General features: G+C 39.6%; 2 protein-coding genes across 2 annotated transcripts; both read right to left on the minus strand.

The window, feature by feature from the left end:
- Positions 1-892: 892 nt before the first annotated feature.
- On the minus strand, positions 893-6,277 carry LOC104432941 (serine/threonine-protein phosphatase PP2A catalytic subunit). Its single transcript, XM_010045540.3, has 6 exons — positions 5,609-6,277; positions 4,022-4,136; positions 2,724-2,832; positions 2,567-2,644; positions 1,767-1,958; positions 893-1,666 (listed from the first exon to the last, which is right to left on the minus strand). The coding sequence occupies exons 1-6, from the start codon at positions 5,859-5,861 to the stop codon at positions 1,493-1,495; spliced, it is 921 nt and encodes a 306-aa protein (XP_010043842.1). The 5' UTR covers positions 5,862-6,277; the 3' UTR covers positions 893-1,492.
- Positions 6,278-12,546: 6,269 nt separating this feature from the next.
- LOC104432942 (CLAVATA3/ESR (CLE)-related protein 25) lies at positions 12,547-14,695 on the minus strand. Its single transcript, XM_010045541.3, has 2 exons — positions 14,167-14,695; positions 12,547-12,902 (listed from the first exon to the last, which is right to left on the minus strand). Exons 1-2 carry the CDS (start codon positions 14,433-14,435, stop codon positions 12,863-12,865), a joined length of 309 nt encoding a protein of 102 aa, XP_010043843.2. The 5' UTR covers positions 14,436-14,695; the 3' UTR covers positions 12,547-12,862.
- Positions 14,696-18,252: the final 3,557 nt, after the last annotated feature.

Below are 18,252 nucleotides of genomic sequence, written 5' to 3' on the forward strand. Positions count from 1 at the left end.
TAGAACTTTGTGACTTTTAAAACTCAGTACTAAAACTTAGTAGTATGGGACGCTAAGGATGCGTATGAGTAACATTTTTATTCTCGAGAACAATTTTTTTTAAATTTTTTTTTTTCTATTTTTGTATTCGAAAATAGTTTCTAAGTATTGAAATGTGTTAAGTAACTAACAAAATTTCTATTCTCGAAAGAGAAATGCATTTATTACGACCCTAGATATTTTTGTGACTTAGAATTTCTTTTAATTTATTAATAATTTTATTACATTTTTCTTTTTCTTCTCCTTCCTTATTTGGTCACGGGCCTTGGCTATTGCCGGTTTGCGACTAATCAGATGAGGGTCGACGAGGTCACTAGCCTCGGGAGAGCCTTGCCACGGCTTGGTGAGGCCGATCTCAAAGTGATTAGACAAGGTAGAGCCTCACCATGACAAGGCTAAGCTTGCCACAAGGTGACCGGTCAAATAAGGGCCAACGAGGTTGCTGGCCTCGGGAAAGCCTCGCCATGGCTCGGTAAGGCCAATCTCACAGTGGTCAAATGAGGTAGAGCTCAAGGGGCCTTGCCGGTGGCCGACGAGCTCGGGGGGCGATCTCCCCGGGGGCCGATGAGGCTCCCGCAAGGTCGCTAAGCCTTGTCCGGCCGATTGCCGGCCTCAACTAGAGGAAGACAGAGAAAGAAAAGAAAATGAAGAAATGAAAAGAAAAGAAAACAAAAGCTCATTTCTTAAGTTATTCCTGAAAACAAGAAACATTTTTTTTTTTTGTTTCTTATTTTTATTTCAAATCTATTCTCGAGAACAAATTGCTCCCGGAAACAAAAAAAATAATGAACATGTTTCTATTCTATTTCTGTTCTGGAGAACCAAAAAACAGAAACAAGTTTTTCCTGCCACGTTACCAAACATCTTAATATATGAAGCTTCCGTGCAAGCAGATTCCTTTGCAGTCAATTCATAGAAGACGTTTATCCAGCGAAAAGAATCCTAATGGACTTTACTTCGAGCATGAAGGAAGAAATGCTCCGAAATAGTTCATAAGCAGTGTTACAGACGAAGAACCAAAAACAATTTCCACTTCACGGCTCATCCACCCCGCAAAACAAACTTTCAAGAACCTTGTGCCAATGATGCTCTCTATCCGAGTAAACTCATCACAGCTCTTCGGTCTGCTAAATTTGAAAATGGAAAACTTTCAACAGCTTCAAAAATTTTCTACTCGGGTTGGAGAACGAGATTAGACCTTATTATTGCCACCCCCATTTTTCGATGAATATACAGGACAAACAAGAACGCCGATGCCTTCCATCTGGTTCTTCAAGTTCCTTGATCTCAACAAAGACAAGCTGCAAGGCGGCAAGACAAGCTCCAAACAGAAGAATGGCATTGCTCGTCACTCTGAAGTCTGATCTTAAAGATGAAATTCTTTTTCCATAAGACATACCAACAGCAAGATGGCGTCAAACCTGAATTACAAGCAGCAAGTACATTTCTTGAATCACAAGAAATAATCAGGAGTCTTGCGCGTTGTGTCCGGTTCAATTTGACGTGGTGCTGGTTCAAATTGAAGGAAATTCTGATCCATATTCTCTCCAATCTCAAGAATTGCAGCCATATTTCCACACCGATAACAATAATTGGGAGCACTAAATACAGTGACCACATTTTTTTCCTAGCAAGATGTGAATGAGCATAAAGAATGAGTTAGACATGAAATGGCAATACATGCTACTAGAAAAGAAAAGAGGAACTCCCTGTTCTAGTTGACAGACCTGACACCAATTGTATCCTTCCATGACAAGCTGATGGGCTCTCGATATCAGAGTGAGACCATTGGTGTGGTTAAAATTAGCAGCAATGTCCTGACCAAAGGTATAACCAGCACCACGTGGAGATATTCCCCAGCCACAGCGATCGTCTGGATCAGACCACAAGAGGTCGCACATTGGTCCTTCATGAGGAACCTGCACAATGTACAATGAAATTAGGGCATGCAGTTCATGCAGTGGGAACTTATAATGCAATGGTCAGACTGAAATATGCTAATTTTGGCGAAAATGGTTGTCATGTCAACAAAATGGCATCGGAAAGGAAAGAAATGGAAGGAAAAAGTTCATTCGATGTGTATACAATGTGACAAAATGACCTACCATGAATAACTAAGCAAAAGTTTTGTGTATTACATATTAAACAATTAGAAATTACATAGGCACATGTTCTGAAAATATAAGCACTGAATTGGTTAGGTGATATCGCATGATGTCAAGTGGCATGTCACCAGACATTTTTAAAATCACGACAATCACCAGCAAGAGCACTATTTTATCCAGAGAAGAAAATCGATATTCTAACCAGGGTACATCTCACTTTATTGCAATTTTTGCAACTTTGCAAAAGTTAGGCTAAAATATTACTTGTAGACATTGCTCAATCCCCCTCTCTTGAGGCAAGTACATTAACTTTCAGAAACACTGAATTCATACTGTCAACCACATATCCACATCTTCTTTTGGACAGCATGTCATACAAAAAATTGTATATTTAAATGTTAAGCAATTACTTGGATCCATACCTCTTGTATACGGTCCAGGGCTCGGATATTGTCTAGTGTATCCAAAGAGGGTGATAGACCTCCATGCAAACAAAAGATCTAGAACATGAAAGTGCTATAGTGAGTATATAACATGTAGGGAGCTCATGCAGTGAAGTGGGAACAGGTCACTACAAACCTGACTCTCAATAAGAGCAGTTAGTGGAAGATAATCGAACAAGTCGGTGAAAAATTTCCAGACATTGGCATTTCCATACTTTCTCAAGCATTCATCATAGAAACCATACCTGAAATTTATGAAAAACTTAAGTCAAGAGTAAAGCAGACCTTAAAAGCTTAACCATACTACGCATGTTCATGAATGTTAAGTGAATGCCTGTACTGTGTGCATGCCAATCCATTTTGCTTTATTTTTTGGTTGTGTGTGTGTGTGTGTGTGTGTGAGAGAGAGAGAGAGAGAGAGAGAGAGAGAGAGAGAGAGAGAGAGAGATCCGAGATTTTCCTCTCATAAAAGAATGTTGTATATTAGCATTTCAGCATTTTCATTTCTGAAACTAAGTTTTCATAAAACCCATTTGTAGATAGTCCAAACTCCAAAGCCCATAACTCATGTAAAGCTAAATCACTCTTAAAACAAACTCTGATTTGTGAGATTTTGGTGGGACTATTGCCAATTGTTCTAAAAGCTTAAACTGTTAGATGAAAGCATAGTTTATTTTTTAGATATTCTAACACTTATCCTAAGTGTGGAAATATTTAATGAGGAGACAAATGGAGCTTGGAAATATTCGAACTCAGAATCTCACTTTGATACCATGTGAGATTTTGATGGGACCACTATCAATTATTCTAAAAGCTTAAGTTATTAAATGAAAGTGTGGTTTATTATTTAATATTCTAACATAATTCATATTCCAAGCACCCTACCCTAGTTACCTTCTTTTTAAGTTGCATAGAAGCGATATATTCCAATTTTTTGGGCAGTTCATTTTCATATGTCACTTTTCTTAGCTAATTATTCATCGATTCAAACAGCCAGCTGAATAGTCATTGGTTACACTGTTGGACAACAAACAGAATAACAATGGAGATAGAATAAGAGAGTTTTAGAATTCAACTAGTACTCTGCTAGTTTTATAAGGATCAGATTATTTTATCACACAGAATGCTAACACATATCTTACATATGTAATGGACAAACAAAAAAGGGGAAGATACAGCAACAAAGAGTGACTGAAATTTCTGGAGCAAAGAGTCTCACAAATAAAATTAGAGACAACATAAATCAGCACTAAAGTGGACATCCTGAATCAATGAAAACCAGTAATCTTGTTATATAAATATCCAAGAGAAACATCTTGCTACCATCTAGCACACCCATGCCATGGATAGTATATACAGGACAAGCATTATTGTGCAAAACTGACATTGCTTTCGCATGACGTATGGTCTTCGAAAACTAAGATAATGCCTTACACTTGTGTTATTTGCCGACTTTCATGATTTCCCCTAAGGATAGTGATTCTATCTCTATAGCGAACTTTCAAAGCCACTAAAAGCGTAACAGTCTCCACTGAGTAGTACCCCCGATCTGCATTTATGAAACCACAAATACAGTTAAATACTTTCTGTACAATCATCTACCACCGTAAGTGGCATCAATTACAGGTGTCTCGAAGGGAAATGTTATAAAATATGGATAAAGCTGGACACCGAGGATACCATCCCACATAGGATACTCCCAGAGTTGTAACATAGACAACACGAACAAACCATGGACAACAATAACATGTGAATGAGGCCTATAAAAAGTTACTCTGCCAATAATATTCCTCAACAGCCAGTGAAGGCACTTCTTTGGTTGACCTTATCACTTTGCTAGAAGCATATACCCACGCAGAATACATCGCAAAAACAATTTTCATCCCCACTGCGTTGACTCCGGCTCTAAGTAAATTGAAGTTGCAACCTTGATCAACCATGGATTCCAAACAGGTGAATCATGGCTGTAATTAGTAACTAAAATGGTTTCAAGGTACTGAAGTGAGATCTCACGTCACTAATTTCCAATATGCACATGACCAAAAGACAAGTTCCTAACACAGCCAGAACACCTATACCGCCCAACCCCAATCTTCTGTTTCCAAAAACTGCCAGCAAAATAAATTCACCAACAATGGGAAAGCATAGCGCGTGGAATAAATCCATAAGGTAAGCAATAAAGAAAAGTAAGGCTTAGACCCACCGAGAAAACTACTTCCAATCCAATTATGCTTATGGAAATTCAAAAACAACCAGACAATTTTTACAAGGCAAAGAACCGCAATTTACAATTTCTGATCCACGATGATTTGAAGAAATAGTGATCCTTCAAATCCTTCAGTGCTATCATGCTAATCGAGTATCACTACCAGTATAAAATATGTCGTCGCAATACAGGGTATTCTAAAGTATTGGACCGCAATTAGAGATGAATGCCACGGTGGTCTCCATGCTACCGACACTCCCAACAAAAGTAAATTTTCTGACCTGCGCAATTACTCTAACATACCCACAGACATTACTCGTTCCGGTCTTTTAACAATAGATTCAAAGATCACACTAGAAACCAATAAGCGCTGAGCAGGATCAAGGTTGTCAAACTTCATATGCAAATAACACCCTGCCTGCACAAACATACTTCGGCAAGCCCTCAATCTGGCGCTATGTAAATGAATCCAGAAACTTTGAAGAAGAAAAGAAAATCCATAATCATTCTTCTTTCTTTCCGTCTCTTGTAAACAAATTAAAAAAAGAAAAAAAAGTAATTCCACCATTGTCGTCGATCAGTATCACAAATACAAGCAAAAGAAAAATTGAAGCAAACAATCCACCCACCATGGCAGAGAGCGATCTTCAGATCACGCGTCATCACGCGCAACATAGTTCAACGTACATAAACTCAATAATTCCACATCCTGGAAACCACATAGCGCGCAAACGAAGCTATGTAAACAAACATAAGCTCAAGACCAGAAGAGGCAGGCGGAACCCAAAAAAAAAAAAAAAAAAAGAAGAGCTCACCAACATAATCTCCCATAAACAGATAATTCGTATCAGGCGCGTTGCCGCCTATCCTAAAGAGCTCGATGAGATCGTAGAACTGGCCGTGAATGTCGCCGCAAACCGTGACCGGGCACTTCACCGGCTGCACGTTCCACTCCTCCACGAGGATCGCCCTCGCCTGATCGCAGAGCGTCTTCACCTCCGCCTCCGTCAGCGGCTTGCACTCCATCAGCTGCTCGATCTGGTGGTCCAGATCCGCGTGCGACGGCATATTTCCCAGGCGGCCCGACCCACCACTCCTCGTCCCTCGTCCCTCGTACCGCTCCCGCAGATCGCAAATGGCAGGCGGGGGGCGGAAACAACCGCGCGATCGTCGACGGGAGGCGGTTTTCTCCCCCCACTCTCACTCGGCTCCCGTCGAAGGGAACGGCTCGCCGGGCGCCGGGATCGGGATTCCGAATCGGAACGAGGCGAGAAGCGGATCTCCGAGCGATCGAGCGGGTCGCGATCTTTCAATCATCACTCAGCTCCGCGAATTCACCTGCGCCTTCCGCCTTCCGCCTTCCGCCTTCCGCCTTCGCAGTTTGGATGTCGCGCAGATGTTTCGACCGATGAAATTGCATGTGAGAGAGAGAGAGAGAGAGACCGAAATGAAATTCGAATGCGAATGCGAATGAATGGGGACAAAAAAACCGTCTTTTTGTCTCCCGGTGGCTCCGCCGGGTCAAATAGGGAAACCGGTGGCGACACGTGTCGAGCCGGGGAAGACGATTCAGACATCCCCCGCGTGGGGGCGGGCGCACCGGATCCTCCCCCTCTCTCGCTGACCTCGTCGCCCGGGACTAGGATTGGCTTCGCGATGTTTGTCCCAACCATTGAATCTTTTAGAATTAAAATCCGGATGCATCGGAAGGCGTCGTTTTATTCGATCGAGGAATTATCAATGTTGCCGTCGAATCATTAAAGTAAAAGACTTTTCATCCCGCGGGAAATTTAAGGTGTCTTTCCCTCTTAAGTTCTTGCATTAATCTGACACCTGTTCCTTCGAGGTGGATGGAATTTTCAATTAGTCTAGCTTTTCTTCCTTAATTTTTTTAACGTTAATTAGATTTGCAAATCTTTTTGGAGTCTTTTAAAATTGGGTAAGATTCAGATTAATATAAGTATCAAGTCCAAACACATCTATAGACGTAAACTAATAAACGGTAGGAAACTCAACTGAATACAAGTTGAAATGATGTTTTACTTTTATGATTATTGAGATGATCTGCTAAAATATATTAATGTGAAGTTGTTGTAATATTTATAAAGACAAAAAGGTGCAAAGGAAATAGCAAAATGACGACCCACTTCCATTAAAAATCACCAACATTAGAGTAAGTCACGATTCTATTTCAAACTTTTTTTAATTCCATAAATAGACACTCGCTTTCATTGTGTATCTCATTGTTATTTCCTCCCTTTTTTCTTTATTCTTTTTTTTTTCCTTTTTGCTTTATTCTTCTTCTTTTCACCTCCGGAAACAATTATAACACTGTGGACAACATCCAAAGCACCACCACCTTACTGCCGTCCCAGTCCTCCGTCCTTCACCGCCTCGCTGCCATCCACGACCACCATCCTTTTATTCCCCTTTGGCACAAAATCAGATTTGAGTATCGTCAAATCTGAAGTCGCAACCTCCCTTGATGGAGGTTGCCACCCGCGACTAAGGTGCGCGGCCTCAAATTTGAGGTCATGCAACTAAGATATGAGGTTGCGCGACTCAAATTTGAAGTTGCGTAATCTAGATTTGTGCTCGAGCACTGCCATTAATGGAGGTTGAACGATTGGTCATGACATCCACCGGAGAACCGACGATGAAGATACAGAGGAACCCACTCACACTAGGAACCCAGACCGATGCTTGAAGCTTCTTCTTCCCTCCAAGACTTGATGCCATTATCCAGAGTACAAGATTCCAAAAATGTTTCCCATGGGATAAACATAAGCCACAGGAGCTAAGAAGAAAGGAAATAAAAAAAAGATGAGTTTTCTTTCGAAAATGTATAATTTGGCTGAAATCTCATCTCATTAATGACACATGGAGGGAGAGAGTGAGAAAGATGTACACGTGGAATTGACAGGTCAGACATTTAACAGAAAAAGTGGTTTTAAATTGATGGAGGATGGATTTGGGTACTAAGTGAAAATTGATGAATTTTTACGAGTGAAAAAAAAAAGTTCATATTAGAATTAGGACTTTATCTATATTTTGTGGGTTTTAGGAGAAATTATGTTGGGAATGATAATGAAAAGGTTTTCTAAAATTTAGGCAATAATGTAATTATGAAAATATACTAATAGCACCGAAGCACTGATTTCACTTTTATGGAAAGTTGATAGATTAGGTTGAATAAATTGAAAATTTAGATATCACGTTGAATATTTAGGAATAATTTAAGAATTACATTAAATGAATCTAAAGTTCAAAAATGGCATTGAATTAAAGTTTATGGAGTATTAATGTCAATCTTTTATTACCCCAGATATCACCTCGATAGCCTGACCTGAACAATGATGAGAGCCATGCTAGAAGGAATGGGGCTATGGCCACCGGTTGAACTTCAGCTAAGTCAGCTGGAGACAGAGTCACCAACTGGTTGGCCACGGGATCATGTGTTTCGGAGGCCTCTTCGGAGCAAACCAGTAACAGAAGAATCAAGCTCCTCCTGTTCGACACCTCAACGTGATCAATGATGGTTGAATATCGGCTCAAGATATGTTGGTAGCCGTCATGGACAGGACACTCTCGTGAGAAGGTGTCCGCCACAATGCCATCGGCGGCTAGGCCTGTGGATGCTGCAAGGTACGCAAGGGTGATAGACATCGTGCCTTCTAGAAACATAAAGAAGTTGAAACACTTGTCCTGTAGCACCACCGAAAAAGTACAGAGGAGTGGTTGTGGAAGTCTTGTTTCTCTGTCGACAGGCGGATGGGATGGATTCTCAGCTTCTCCCGAACTGAACCCTCTTGCCTTATCAGGCATGCGACCCACCTTGAATTGTGATTATCAGCAGAAACCCAACACCGAGGAACCGATTTGCTCCACCCTGACAAATCACCCATCTTTTCAGGCGACATTGTCGGGGAAGCTTTGTGGTTTTCGGAATACTTCTCTTTAAGGGTGTCCTTCACTCCTGTACAGTCCGGGTTAAAAACAGGCCCTGTTACGTCATCGTCAATCTTCTATCAGATTGTTGAACAGTGAACTACTTGAAATTCTCGACCTCGATCTGATACAACATGTTTCTTGCTTTCAACTGGTTGGCAATCGCTCTTATTAGAACCTATCCTTGACGAGCTTCACAAAAGTAACGTCACGTGTGCTTACAACCACCGATTTAAAGATTCCTAATGAAGAGACGAGCAATTAGGGAGGGAGGGAGGCAATGAGAGAGAGAGAGAGAGAGAGAGAGAGAGAGAGAGAGAGAGATCAAAGTGCTCGAATTGAAAAAGTAGAGACTTCACGGCTTAAGTACGTTTTTATCTAAATGGAGATGCTGTTACTTTCTGGCCCATTACTGAGCCAGCGTGGGGTCAAAATAAGGGGGCACATGTTGACATTAGGCCCAAAATGTGGGCCCAAATCTAAGAGAAATTAATGGCCTAAATTGGGATATGACAATACACTTAAATTACGTTTGGTCATCCAGATAAAATAAGGTTGGATTATAAATCCTCCAAATATTCTCTAGATTGTAGAAAATCTGATCACATGCTTGGTACAATCCAAGATAGGATAATTTTTTTTTAATGAAAATCTCGCTTGCCTAGTACAATCTCTTGTCTAGATCTCATTGCTTGAGTTCCCTCACTGATATTTGAAACCCGCTCTTTCTAGCTCCCTTCGGTTTGTCTCCTTCCTTGCCAATTTCACTAGATCCACGGCCATCTCACCCTCTGGCCTGATTTTTTTTTTATCTAGCACTTTATTCAGGTATATCCGATTTTATCTAATTTAGGGAACGTTGCCAAATATCGAATAAGATATTTTGTTATCCTATCCGAACTACTAGATGTAGCCTTAACTCATAAGACTAACTCAATAGCATGCTTAATAAGTTCATTATGCCATAACAATACGATTGGCTCAAAAAGCACTTTGATGGAATGTCTAACAAGCTCATCGATGATGAGTGTTTAATGGATAGAGTTCAAGGGAAGTTCATGACGTGTGATGCCAATCAATTGACTTGAAATATATCAAGAAGTCGAAGACCAAGTCAAGAATGATTTATCGACCAAGGAATGGTTATACTTAAAGGATTGGGAGCGGTTGCAAATTATTCGTAAAGCATTGCAAGTCAAGAGGCAATTAGTGAATTTTGTTGAAGAAGATTGTGCATAACAAAATTGCATGCATGATGGATAAAGGACGCACCTCTCATTGCACATTCTACAGTCACAAAACATCAACCAAGGCATCAAGAATTGTGAGAAGGGCTTGTCAAATTAAAGGTGAGTAATTCCAAATTCCATATAAGTTTTACCTAGAACTTGAAATCTATTTGTCAGAACATGTTTCTCGTTTTTTAGAACCTGAAACCCACCATGTCATAGGTTTTGAAGTTGGTTTTAGGGTCTACCCACTTTCTATTTATATTATCAATTGAACGATTGCAGTAAATCATCACCTTTAATAATCACTACTTGCCATTACAATTCACTAATCATAACTTTTATTTAAACACACAAAAGATATAAAGTATTAACAAAGTAAAAGTCTCAATCATAAAAATGGAAATTCGGACCAGAGGTTTCAGATTATACATTTATCATCGAATATCATAAAATACTGTAGGATCGTAATAAGACATAGACTAAGAAAAACACAAAAATTTATTCTAGTTCTAAGTTACAGGTTTTAAGTTCCATTAACCTAGAACTTGGAATCTACCAATTAAAATAGGTTTCCCAATTTTTGGAATCTGGAATCCAGTAAATCTTGGAACCTAGAACTGAATATGTTCTCATTAGTCCAGTTTTCAAATTCCAAGTTCTACCTTGAAACCATACTCACCCCTATGTTAAAGTTTGAAGAAAATCATTTGGATTAGATTTCACCAAAGTTTGAATGTTCAATTTGAATTAAATTAAGTTTCCTAATTTCAGTATTGTACTTGTCTTTGATTATAAAAACTTTAAAGTAGTGTCTGCCTTTTACTTTTCCTATGCACTTAATCGATTTCTTTTAAAAAGCTTATATCCAATCTTAGTCATCGAGCAAACATGCTATCCAAAATTGTAAGCCATCTCTGATTTAGTAAAGTCTTTTTGTCCACGAATTATATTTATAATTCAAATTTTACGAAGTCCTTGAAATTTCAAGGCACATTATAATCCACTTGCTTTTGATTTAAAGCCAAATTTGATGCTTTAACAACTTGACAAAAATACACGTGACACGTACATAGAGATTTTTTTTAGGACTCTAGTATACTTTTCCACCTTCCCTTTTTAAATTTTGAATGTTCAAATTTATAATTCTGGGGCTTTCTTTGATGTCATCCGGTGGTAGGGTTGGAAATATAATGGGGAGTCAAAGTCTTAAAAAGGAGGTCAAATATACAACGCATCTCAGTATTTTTAGGTGTGTAGTGGGGTCGATTGAACCCGGGTCAAATAAGGACGCTCCCCCACTAATCTTGGATGGGACCACATTGCATGGTCACCCCAAGTTTTAAGAATAGAGCTGTTTACCATCACACGAAAGCCAAACCTCAAAGACGAAAGACGCCCACCACCCAAAAACTTCCCCAATTCATCTAAAAACGCAGCCCCAATTTTTTTGACAAGGATCTAGTACATGCTTGTCTTTCGTTGGTCGCGACAAGAGCACGTTCTCCCTTTTCTTTTGTCCTTTTCGGTAGCTGTCCCAATTCGAACCTCGCTTGCTTCAGACTCAAAACTTTGCTTCTCAGCTCAACCCCAATTCAACAAGCAAAGAGAAAAGGAAAAGACACAGAGAGGTTGGGTAGAGAGCCCGCCCACTACTTTTGTGCCCACTTTCAAAGTGTGATCTTGTGCTATCGCGCGCTCCCTTTTTTCTTCTTTTAAACGTTTGACCAATCATATGCATAAATAAGATAATTGGCTAATTATGTGGTTCATGAGATGTTAAGAGTCCGTTTGCTTGAAAGAACATTGTTCCGGACAATTGTTGTCCAACTTCTCTGTGTTTGGATGAAGGGAAACTAAACGATTTACAAAAATTGTTTTTCATTAACTGAAAACGATAAATTTAGATTGGAGAAAAACGACTTTCCTTTCTAGTAAAAAAGGAATTACTTTCCATAAACTACTAAATAAATGAAATCTAAGAAACATGGTTTTTTTGGAAATTATTTTCTTTTACCATGAACGTTTTCAATGAAAGGAACGTCTCCTAAATTGCTATAGTTAATCCACGTGGAGGGTCCAAGGAGTAACGAGATGTGTATAGTTTGCATTCTAAATTAAAAAGATTGCAGTCGTTCCATGAACCCGAGATGCAAAGGCTTTCTATCGATCATGCGTGCCCCTTTAATGTTTTATGGTGGGTTCGCTTTTATTTTGCGCACTTCCTTTTTTTTCCCCTCCCTTTGATAAAAGAATTCTGTGTACTTATACTGGTGCCACCTCCTTTTGACCAGCAGAATCAGCATCTGAGAACAGACAATTTACGGACAACAACCAGCGCGTGTGGGAGACTGTTGGCCGCTAAACATTCATGACAAGGCAGCCCCCAAAACATTAGCCGGCCACTCATTAAGCATTTCAAATAAGGAAACGTTTGATTTTCAAAGTATCGCTGAGGAAAGATCGTCTGGTACTTGATTGCTTTACAAGGGCGCTTTTCGACGACACTCTATTTCGATAAACAGGACAAATCCGATGTACATCGGACCTGTAATCAGGCAAGAAAATACGGAAGATAATTTAAAGTAGGGTTTCGTCTGATGAGTTGCCCTGGATGATTTATCTTTGGATTCTGGAGAGCATATTTTGTGCGACACAAGCTTCCAATATTCTTCGACTTCCCCTAGTGCTAGCCACGAAGAATACAATGCTTTCCGGAAGAGAATATACGGCGGGCAATCAATCAAGCAGCAAAACATTTGGTACTGGAGTGTTCTCAAACTTTTCTAATTAACTTTAATTACAATCCCATGTCTAGACGAACTTAAGCAATCCTGCACACACATTTCTGTCGTCTTCTCTCCGTCTCTTTCTCTCTCTCTCTCTCGATACCTATGCTTGACCCGGAGGTTGTTTTGAGTTCCCAGATCTCCTGAAACCAAAGGAAAAACACATAAATTTAAAGCCACGCATTATTTTTTTATAAGTGATAAAAAGCAATGAATGTGCTTTGGTTCTCTTGGTTGTTCTCTCTAGGGTTTTTTTTTTTTTTTTTTCAATTACCCTTTATGTTGTGAATAAAAGTGCCAGCTTCCAATATATTAGACCACGATTTTCAATGGCATGTTTGAAGATGCTGCATGTGTGTTCTAAAGGGACGGGAAAGTGAAGACCAAAAGAAACAATTAAAGCTTCAAAAGGTTGCATGTACTCTGGACATATCTATATTTACGTAAAGCTTTAGATAAGCATTGAAATTGAATAAAGCAAGAGAACATCTTCCCTTTTGATGGCAGGCACATATTAGATTTAGCTCCTTTGTTAGAGCATTAAGTAAATAGCTGACACAATAGTTTCTTTTTTCTATGCAATGAGAGGGAAGGGTACTTATTCTGTAGGCACTTGACGAAAATGCACCCAATATAACAGACTGTCAAATCGTGTGAGACGTGAAAATTCATGATTGAGTATACGGGTTCTCACTATGAGTGGACACGTATATAATGTCTTACATGCAAGTGTTTTCATCTATCTCTTAGAGAAATCAAAAGATGAAAGATTATAGAATTGGGATATATTTAAATTGTTGAATTAAGCAGACCTTTTGTTTTGTTAGTTACCGTTGATCGTATTTTCAAGGAAAAGACATTCAAAGTATAAAATTTCATCAAAGGGACATGATTGTGAGATATTATGTCCTTATTTGGTTTATGAAATAAATTTTGACATTGGCATATGCTGTAATGAAATGAATAGAATGGGAATACTTTATATATAAAGGGAAAAGTTGATTTTTTTTTATAACTGGACATCCATATGAATCACTCTGAAGATGATAATATAGTTATTCTTAGCTGTCTAAAACTTTCGCAAAAGCAACTGTTTCATAGGGGAGAAAACTTTAGCAAAAGAGAAATTCACTATGCATGGAGCAAGAAGCACTGACACAAACCTTCGGGCTATAACTCTATATTAAAAACATAAGAGAATCACGTTAGCTCTTTTCTAAAGCCCACAGCAAACCTCGAGCCTATTAAATACCGCTGGCTCAAAATCACTAATCATGTCAAATTTTATGAACATTGCGTAGAAATGCACTCATCACATCACAAACACGGCTTCAAGTTTTCATGAATCCAATAAAATATATCTCCTGTCCTTTCTGTAAAAGAGAGAAAAAACTTCATGTACCGTACCTGTTATGAATAGGATCAGATCCATTAGGTACTCTCCTCTTGCTCATGTAGTAGAGATCTGACCGCGGACGGAAAACAAGCTTCTTCTCTCTATCAATCAACTCAGAGTTCCTCGCCTTCCCCTTCGACCACTCCTTCAAGGGCGGGGTTGGTGGTGCTCCTCTACCGCCAGCTGCTTCCGCCATCGCAAACACCAAAAACCAAACGAGACTCAGAGCTGCTAGTGCTCTGAGTAGGAACTTTGCGGATAGAGGACAATTCTTACCCATGGGATATGCTCCTTATATAGTCCTCTATACACAGGTTTCCACTCTCTCTCTTTTTTTTTTTTTTTTTTTTCCCTTTTCCTACAAAGAAAAATGCTTAGATTTCTAGGATGACTAAGACGAACGACGAAATATGGCAGAACTCAACACCATCATTGCACAATGATTGCCATGCATGAAAGAGAAAAGAAGACAGAGAGTGAGAGAGAGAGAGAGAGAGAGAGAGAGAGAGAGAGGAGTGCCCGGGGGTGGGGGGTTTGGGGAGTGGGCTAAGGCAAGAATTCTATTTTTTGGGTGATGGAAGTCTTCCCTAATTTACTTCGTGGGCTACGGATGGTTTGTTTTCTTTATAGGTTGAAGCGATTCTATTGCGCTTTCTCGAAGAGAGAGAGAGAGAGAGTGGGCAGGCTTAGCTGGCTTCTTTGGTGACATGAAAAGGGACCTAAGTTTGCTTTATACTGGTGAATTTTAATACGACACTGCTTTTAAGCTTCCATTTGAGTTTTTTCATGCACATGCACCCACAATGCCCGAAGAGCCTTGGTGCCTCTCCCTCCCCATCCCATTCTACGTTACGAATAAAAGCAAAGATATTTGGAACGACAATTGGCTCCTCTCGTATCTCCTGCGCTCACGTGGCAATCTGTTTTTAAAAGGATTCACATACAATTACCTATGACAGAGCACCGAGGGGTACACGTGACTATGTGAGTTGTGTTAGAGGATTCCGATATTGAAAATTTAGAGTGCATTTGGTTCAATTTTCTCAAGGGGCATTCAATCAATGCCGGGGTGTTAGACAAATTTTACGTAGGGACTTTCAGCTAAATGCCAGCCCTGGGAAAACTGAAAATCCAATACTAGTAGGGACTAACATTGAGCCTTCAGTATTTAACCAAATGGTAAAAATTAGATTTTTTTCTTTCAAAACTACTCTCACCAATTTGTTAGTTTTTTGATTTCGCCCATTTGTACAACTATTAATTTTTTTTGAGCGACGGCAACTGGTGAAGCCAAATTTGGCTAGAGAAGGGTTGGTGAGGGTCACTCGACCCGGTGACCCCTGCCAAAGGTTGCACAACCTTGGGCGACCATTGCCTGGGTCTCACGACCTTAGGTGGCCTCAGCTAGGTCTTGCATGATCCTGACAACCTAGGCGGTGGTCGCTTGGGTTGCATGCCGCCTAGGTTGTGCCACACTCCTCAGGCGACCTCAACTAATGGCCACTGGCATCAGACTTGGCTTGTCGGTGGCCATAGCTCTTCGTTAGCTCCGATGAAAGGTTTAGGTTTTTATTTTTTAATAAAAAAAATATAAAAACAATTGCCAAAACTCATTGCAAACTTTTTTTTTTGCAAATTGCAAAAGGTTTTTTCATTTGCATTCCCTCGAAGGATTTTGACTTTCAGAATTTACATTACACCCAAAGTTCATTTGCAAACCTGAACCAAATGCACTTTTAGTATGTACGAAGCAGTTTGGATACCTTAATTAGTCCATACCACGTTAGTTTAAGTTTTTAATGAAGTAGTATCTAACTAGATATGTTCTTAGGTTAGGACTTACGATCTCTCTCACAAATCTTCTCAAGTGCAGGTATTGGAATTCTGCTGCAACTTTCGAGCCCAAACAAGCGGTATCCAAACCTTGATCAGTGGCGCTCCAATGTGGATCGATATTTGACTTAAATATCTCAAAAACGATATATATGACCAACATAGATTTTGGTGAAAATTTTCATCTCGATGTGTTTGGCAAAAAGAGACTATGGGTGAAGGCAGGTATCGAGGTAGAGCAATTTTATTCCATGTACAACAATGATGTTTGTTCGGAAGCTATCCCGTAACAAAGGTGGAGATGCAAGTGTGAGATTGTTTGAGGTATACATGTAAATTCTGCGTCGGAGAACTCTCACATAAGAAATTTAGTGTTATGTGAAATAGTCATTTTATCTTAAATATTTAAAAATCATCGACTTATACTTAGTGAAAATGAAAATAGACATATTATTGATGGGATCAAATTTAGACTCTTTTCTAAAGATCTCCTCTAAAGGGTATAGGACTTCTGCTACGAGTCCTAACATAGGGATTGCACTATTTGGTTTCTATTTCAATCCCAAACGCCTTTCTTCATCAAATATGTAAGCTGATATTGGTTTTACCAGTTAGGTCAAATTGGGTTAGTACAACCCTAATATGACCCGAACTACCCAAATTGCTTCATTAAGATGTTAAATAGCTATGATGGATTTTATTAATGGGATTGATGTGCGTACTGGGGATGCATAAACAAAACAGAAATATTTAGGGAAATGTTAATAAAATTACGAAATTGATTCCTTTTTTTGGGCTAATTTACGAAAAACTCCAAGATATATTATCCAATACTATACCTACAAATATGATCTAATATAAATAATTTATTGCATACCAATATTCATTCACATAACATATTAATTGGCAAGGATGTACCAAATTAAGCGCTCAAGCCAAATAGGTTAATGTAGGTCAAATCAATAATCCTAGCAACAAGATCTTGACAAATTCAATTAAATAGAACATACATGTAATTTTCAGGTGACATTAGTTTCACCTTTATATGGCCCAATTTATAAATCAACTCAAATGTATCGTGACAAGATTATGACACGAAACACGAGTAACATAAATTTGAATCCACTAGACTTCCACTCGAGTCATGTTTTCATATCATGACAGAAATAGATACTCACAAGTTTAATTAACCTCCTCTGGTCCACTTTATGCCTTAATCACTTGGACCACCCTTAGTTGGACCGCAAAAACTTATACTCTCCCAAAAATGGGGATATGTGATCTTTAGGAATATGATCACCCAACACATATAGATATAGATGTACATGAATATGAATTAGAAGCTGGTTCCACCTTTAGATGGTTGAGGACCTTTTGATTGGGGAATATTGTCACTCCTTACTTCGATGGTTAAAGCATATGGCCCATTTTTTTTGTCTTATCCATTCTCTGCATGCATGTTGGAGTTATAATCAATATGCTGGCAAGAATCCAATGCTTGTCACTAGGAATGGCTTCTCCTAGAAGGATGATATAACTAAGTACAGTATCCTACAACATTTTTTCTTTTTTCTTTTGATTTGGGTCAGCGGCCGTAAAAAGTGCCGATGGTTCCAAGATTATATAATCGTTGAGAACCTGAGATTTGACATGCATCAGAATGCAACTTTGGGTGTCCAAGGAATAGAACCTGAATGACCAAGAAAAAAAGAAGGAATAGAACCTGCCTTGGTTCCTCAATTATGAATTCCCTTTTGTTACCTAGGCTGCGTTTGGTAATGTTTTTGTTAAAAATTGTTCCGAAATAGAAATAGAAAAACTATTTCTGTTCTAGGGAACAATTTTTGAACAAGAACGCGTTTGGTAAACTTGTATAATTTTTTTGTTTCTTTTAATTTTTTATTCATTTTTTTTTTTTATTTTTCTTTTTCTTTTCTCTTTGGCCGGTCGCCGACCACCGCCGTGGTGGCCACCGGCTAGGCGACGTCGACGAGCTCGCCGGGAAGCTAGCTTGGCCCCGGCGAGCCTCACCAAGCCTCGCCCTGGCTTGGCGAGGCTCCGACGAGCTCGCCGGTGGCCCGGCGAGATTGTTGTTGGCCAGTGAGCCATGCCAAGCCACCGGTGAGGCTCGGCCTCGCCTAGGTGGCGGCGTGAGGTCGGCCTCGCCCTAGCCTAGCGAGGCCCGGCCTCACGCCATCGGCCGGGAGGCCGACCTCGCCCAGGCACCGGCGAGGCTCGGTCTCGAGAGATCTGGGTGAGCTCAA

This window comes from Eucalyptus grandis, chromosome 2 (assembly GCF_016545825.1).
Source record: "Eucalyptus grandis isolate ANBG69807.140 chromosome 2, ASM1654582v1, whole genome shotgun sequence".
Taxonomy (NCBI): Eukaryota; Viridiplantae; Streptophyta; class Magnoliopsida; order Myrtales; family Myrtaceae; genus Eucalyptus; species Eucalyptus grandis.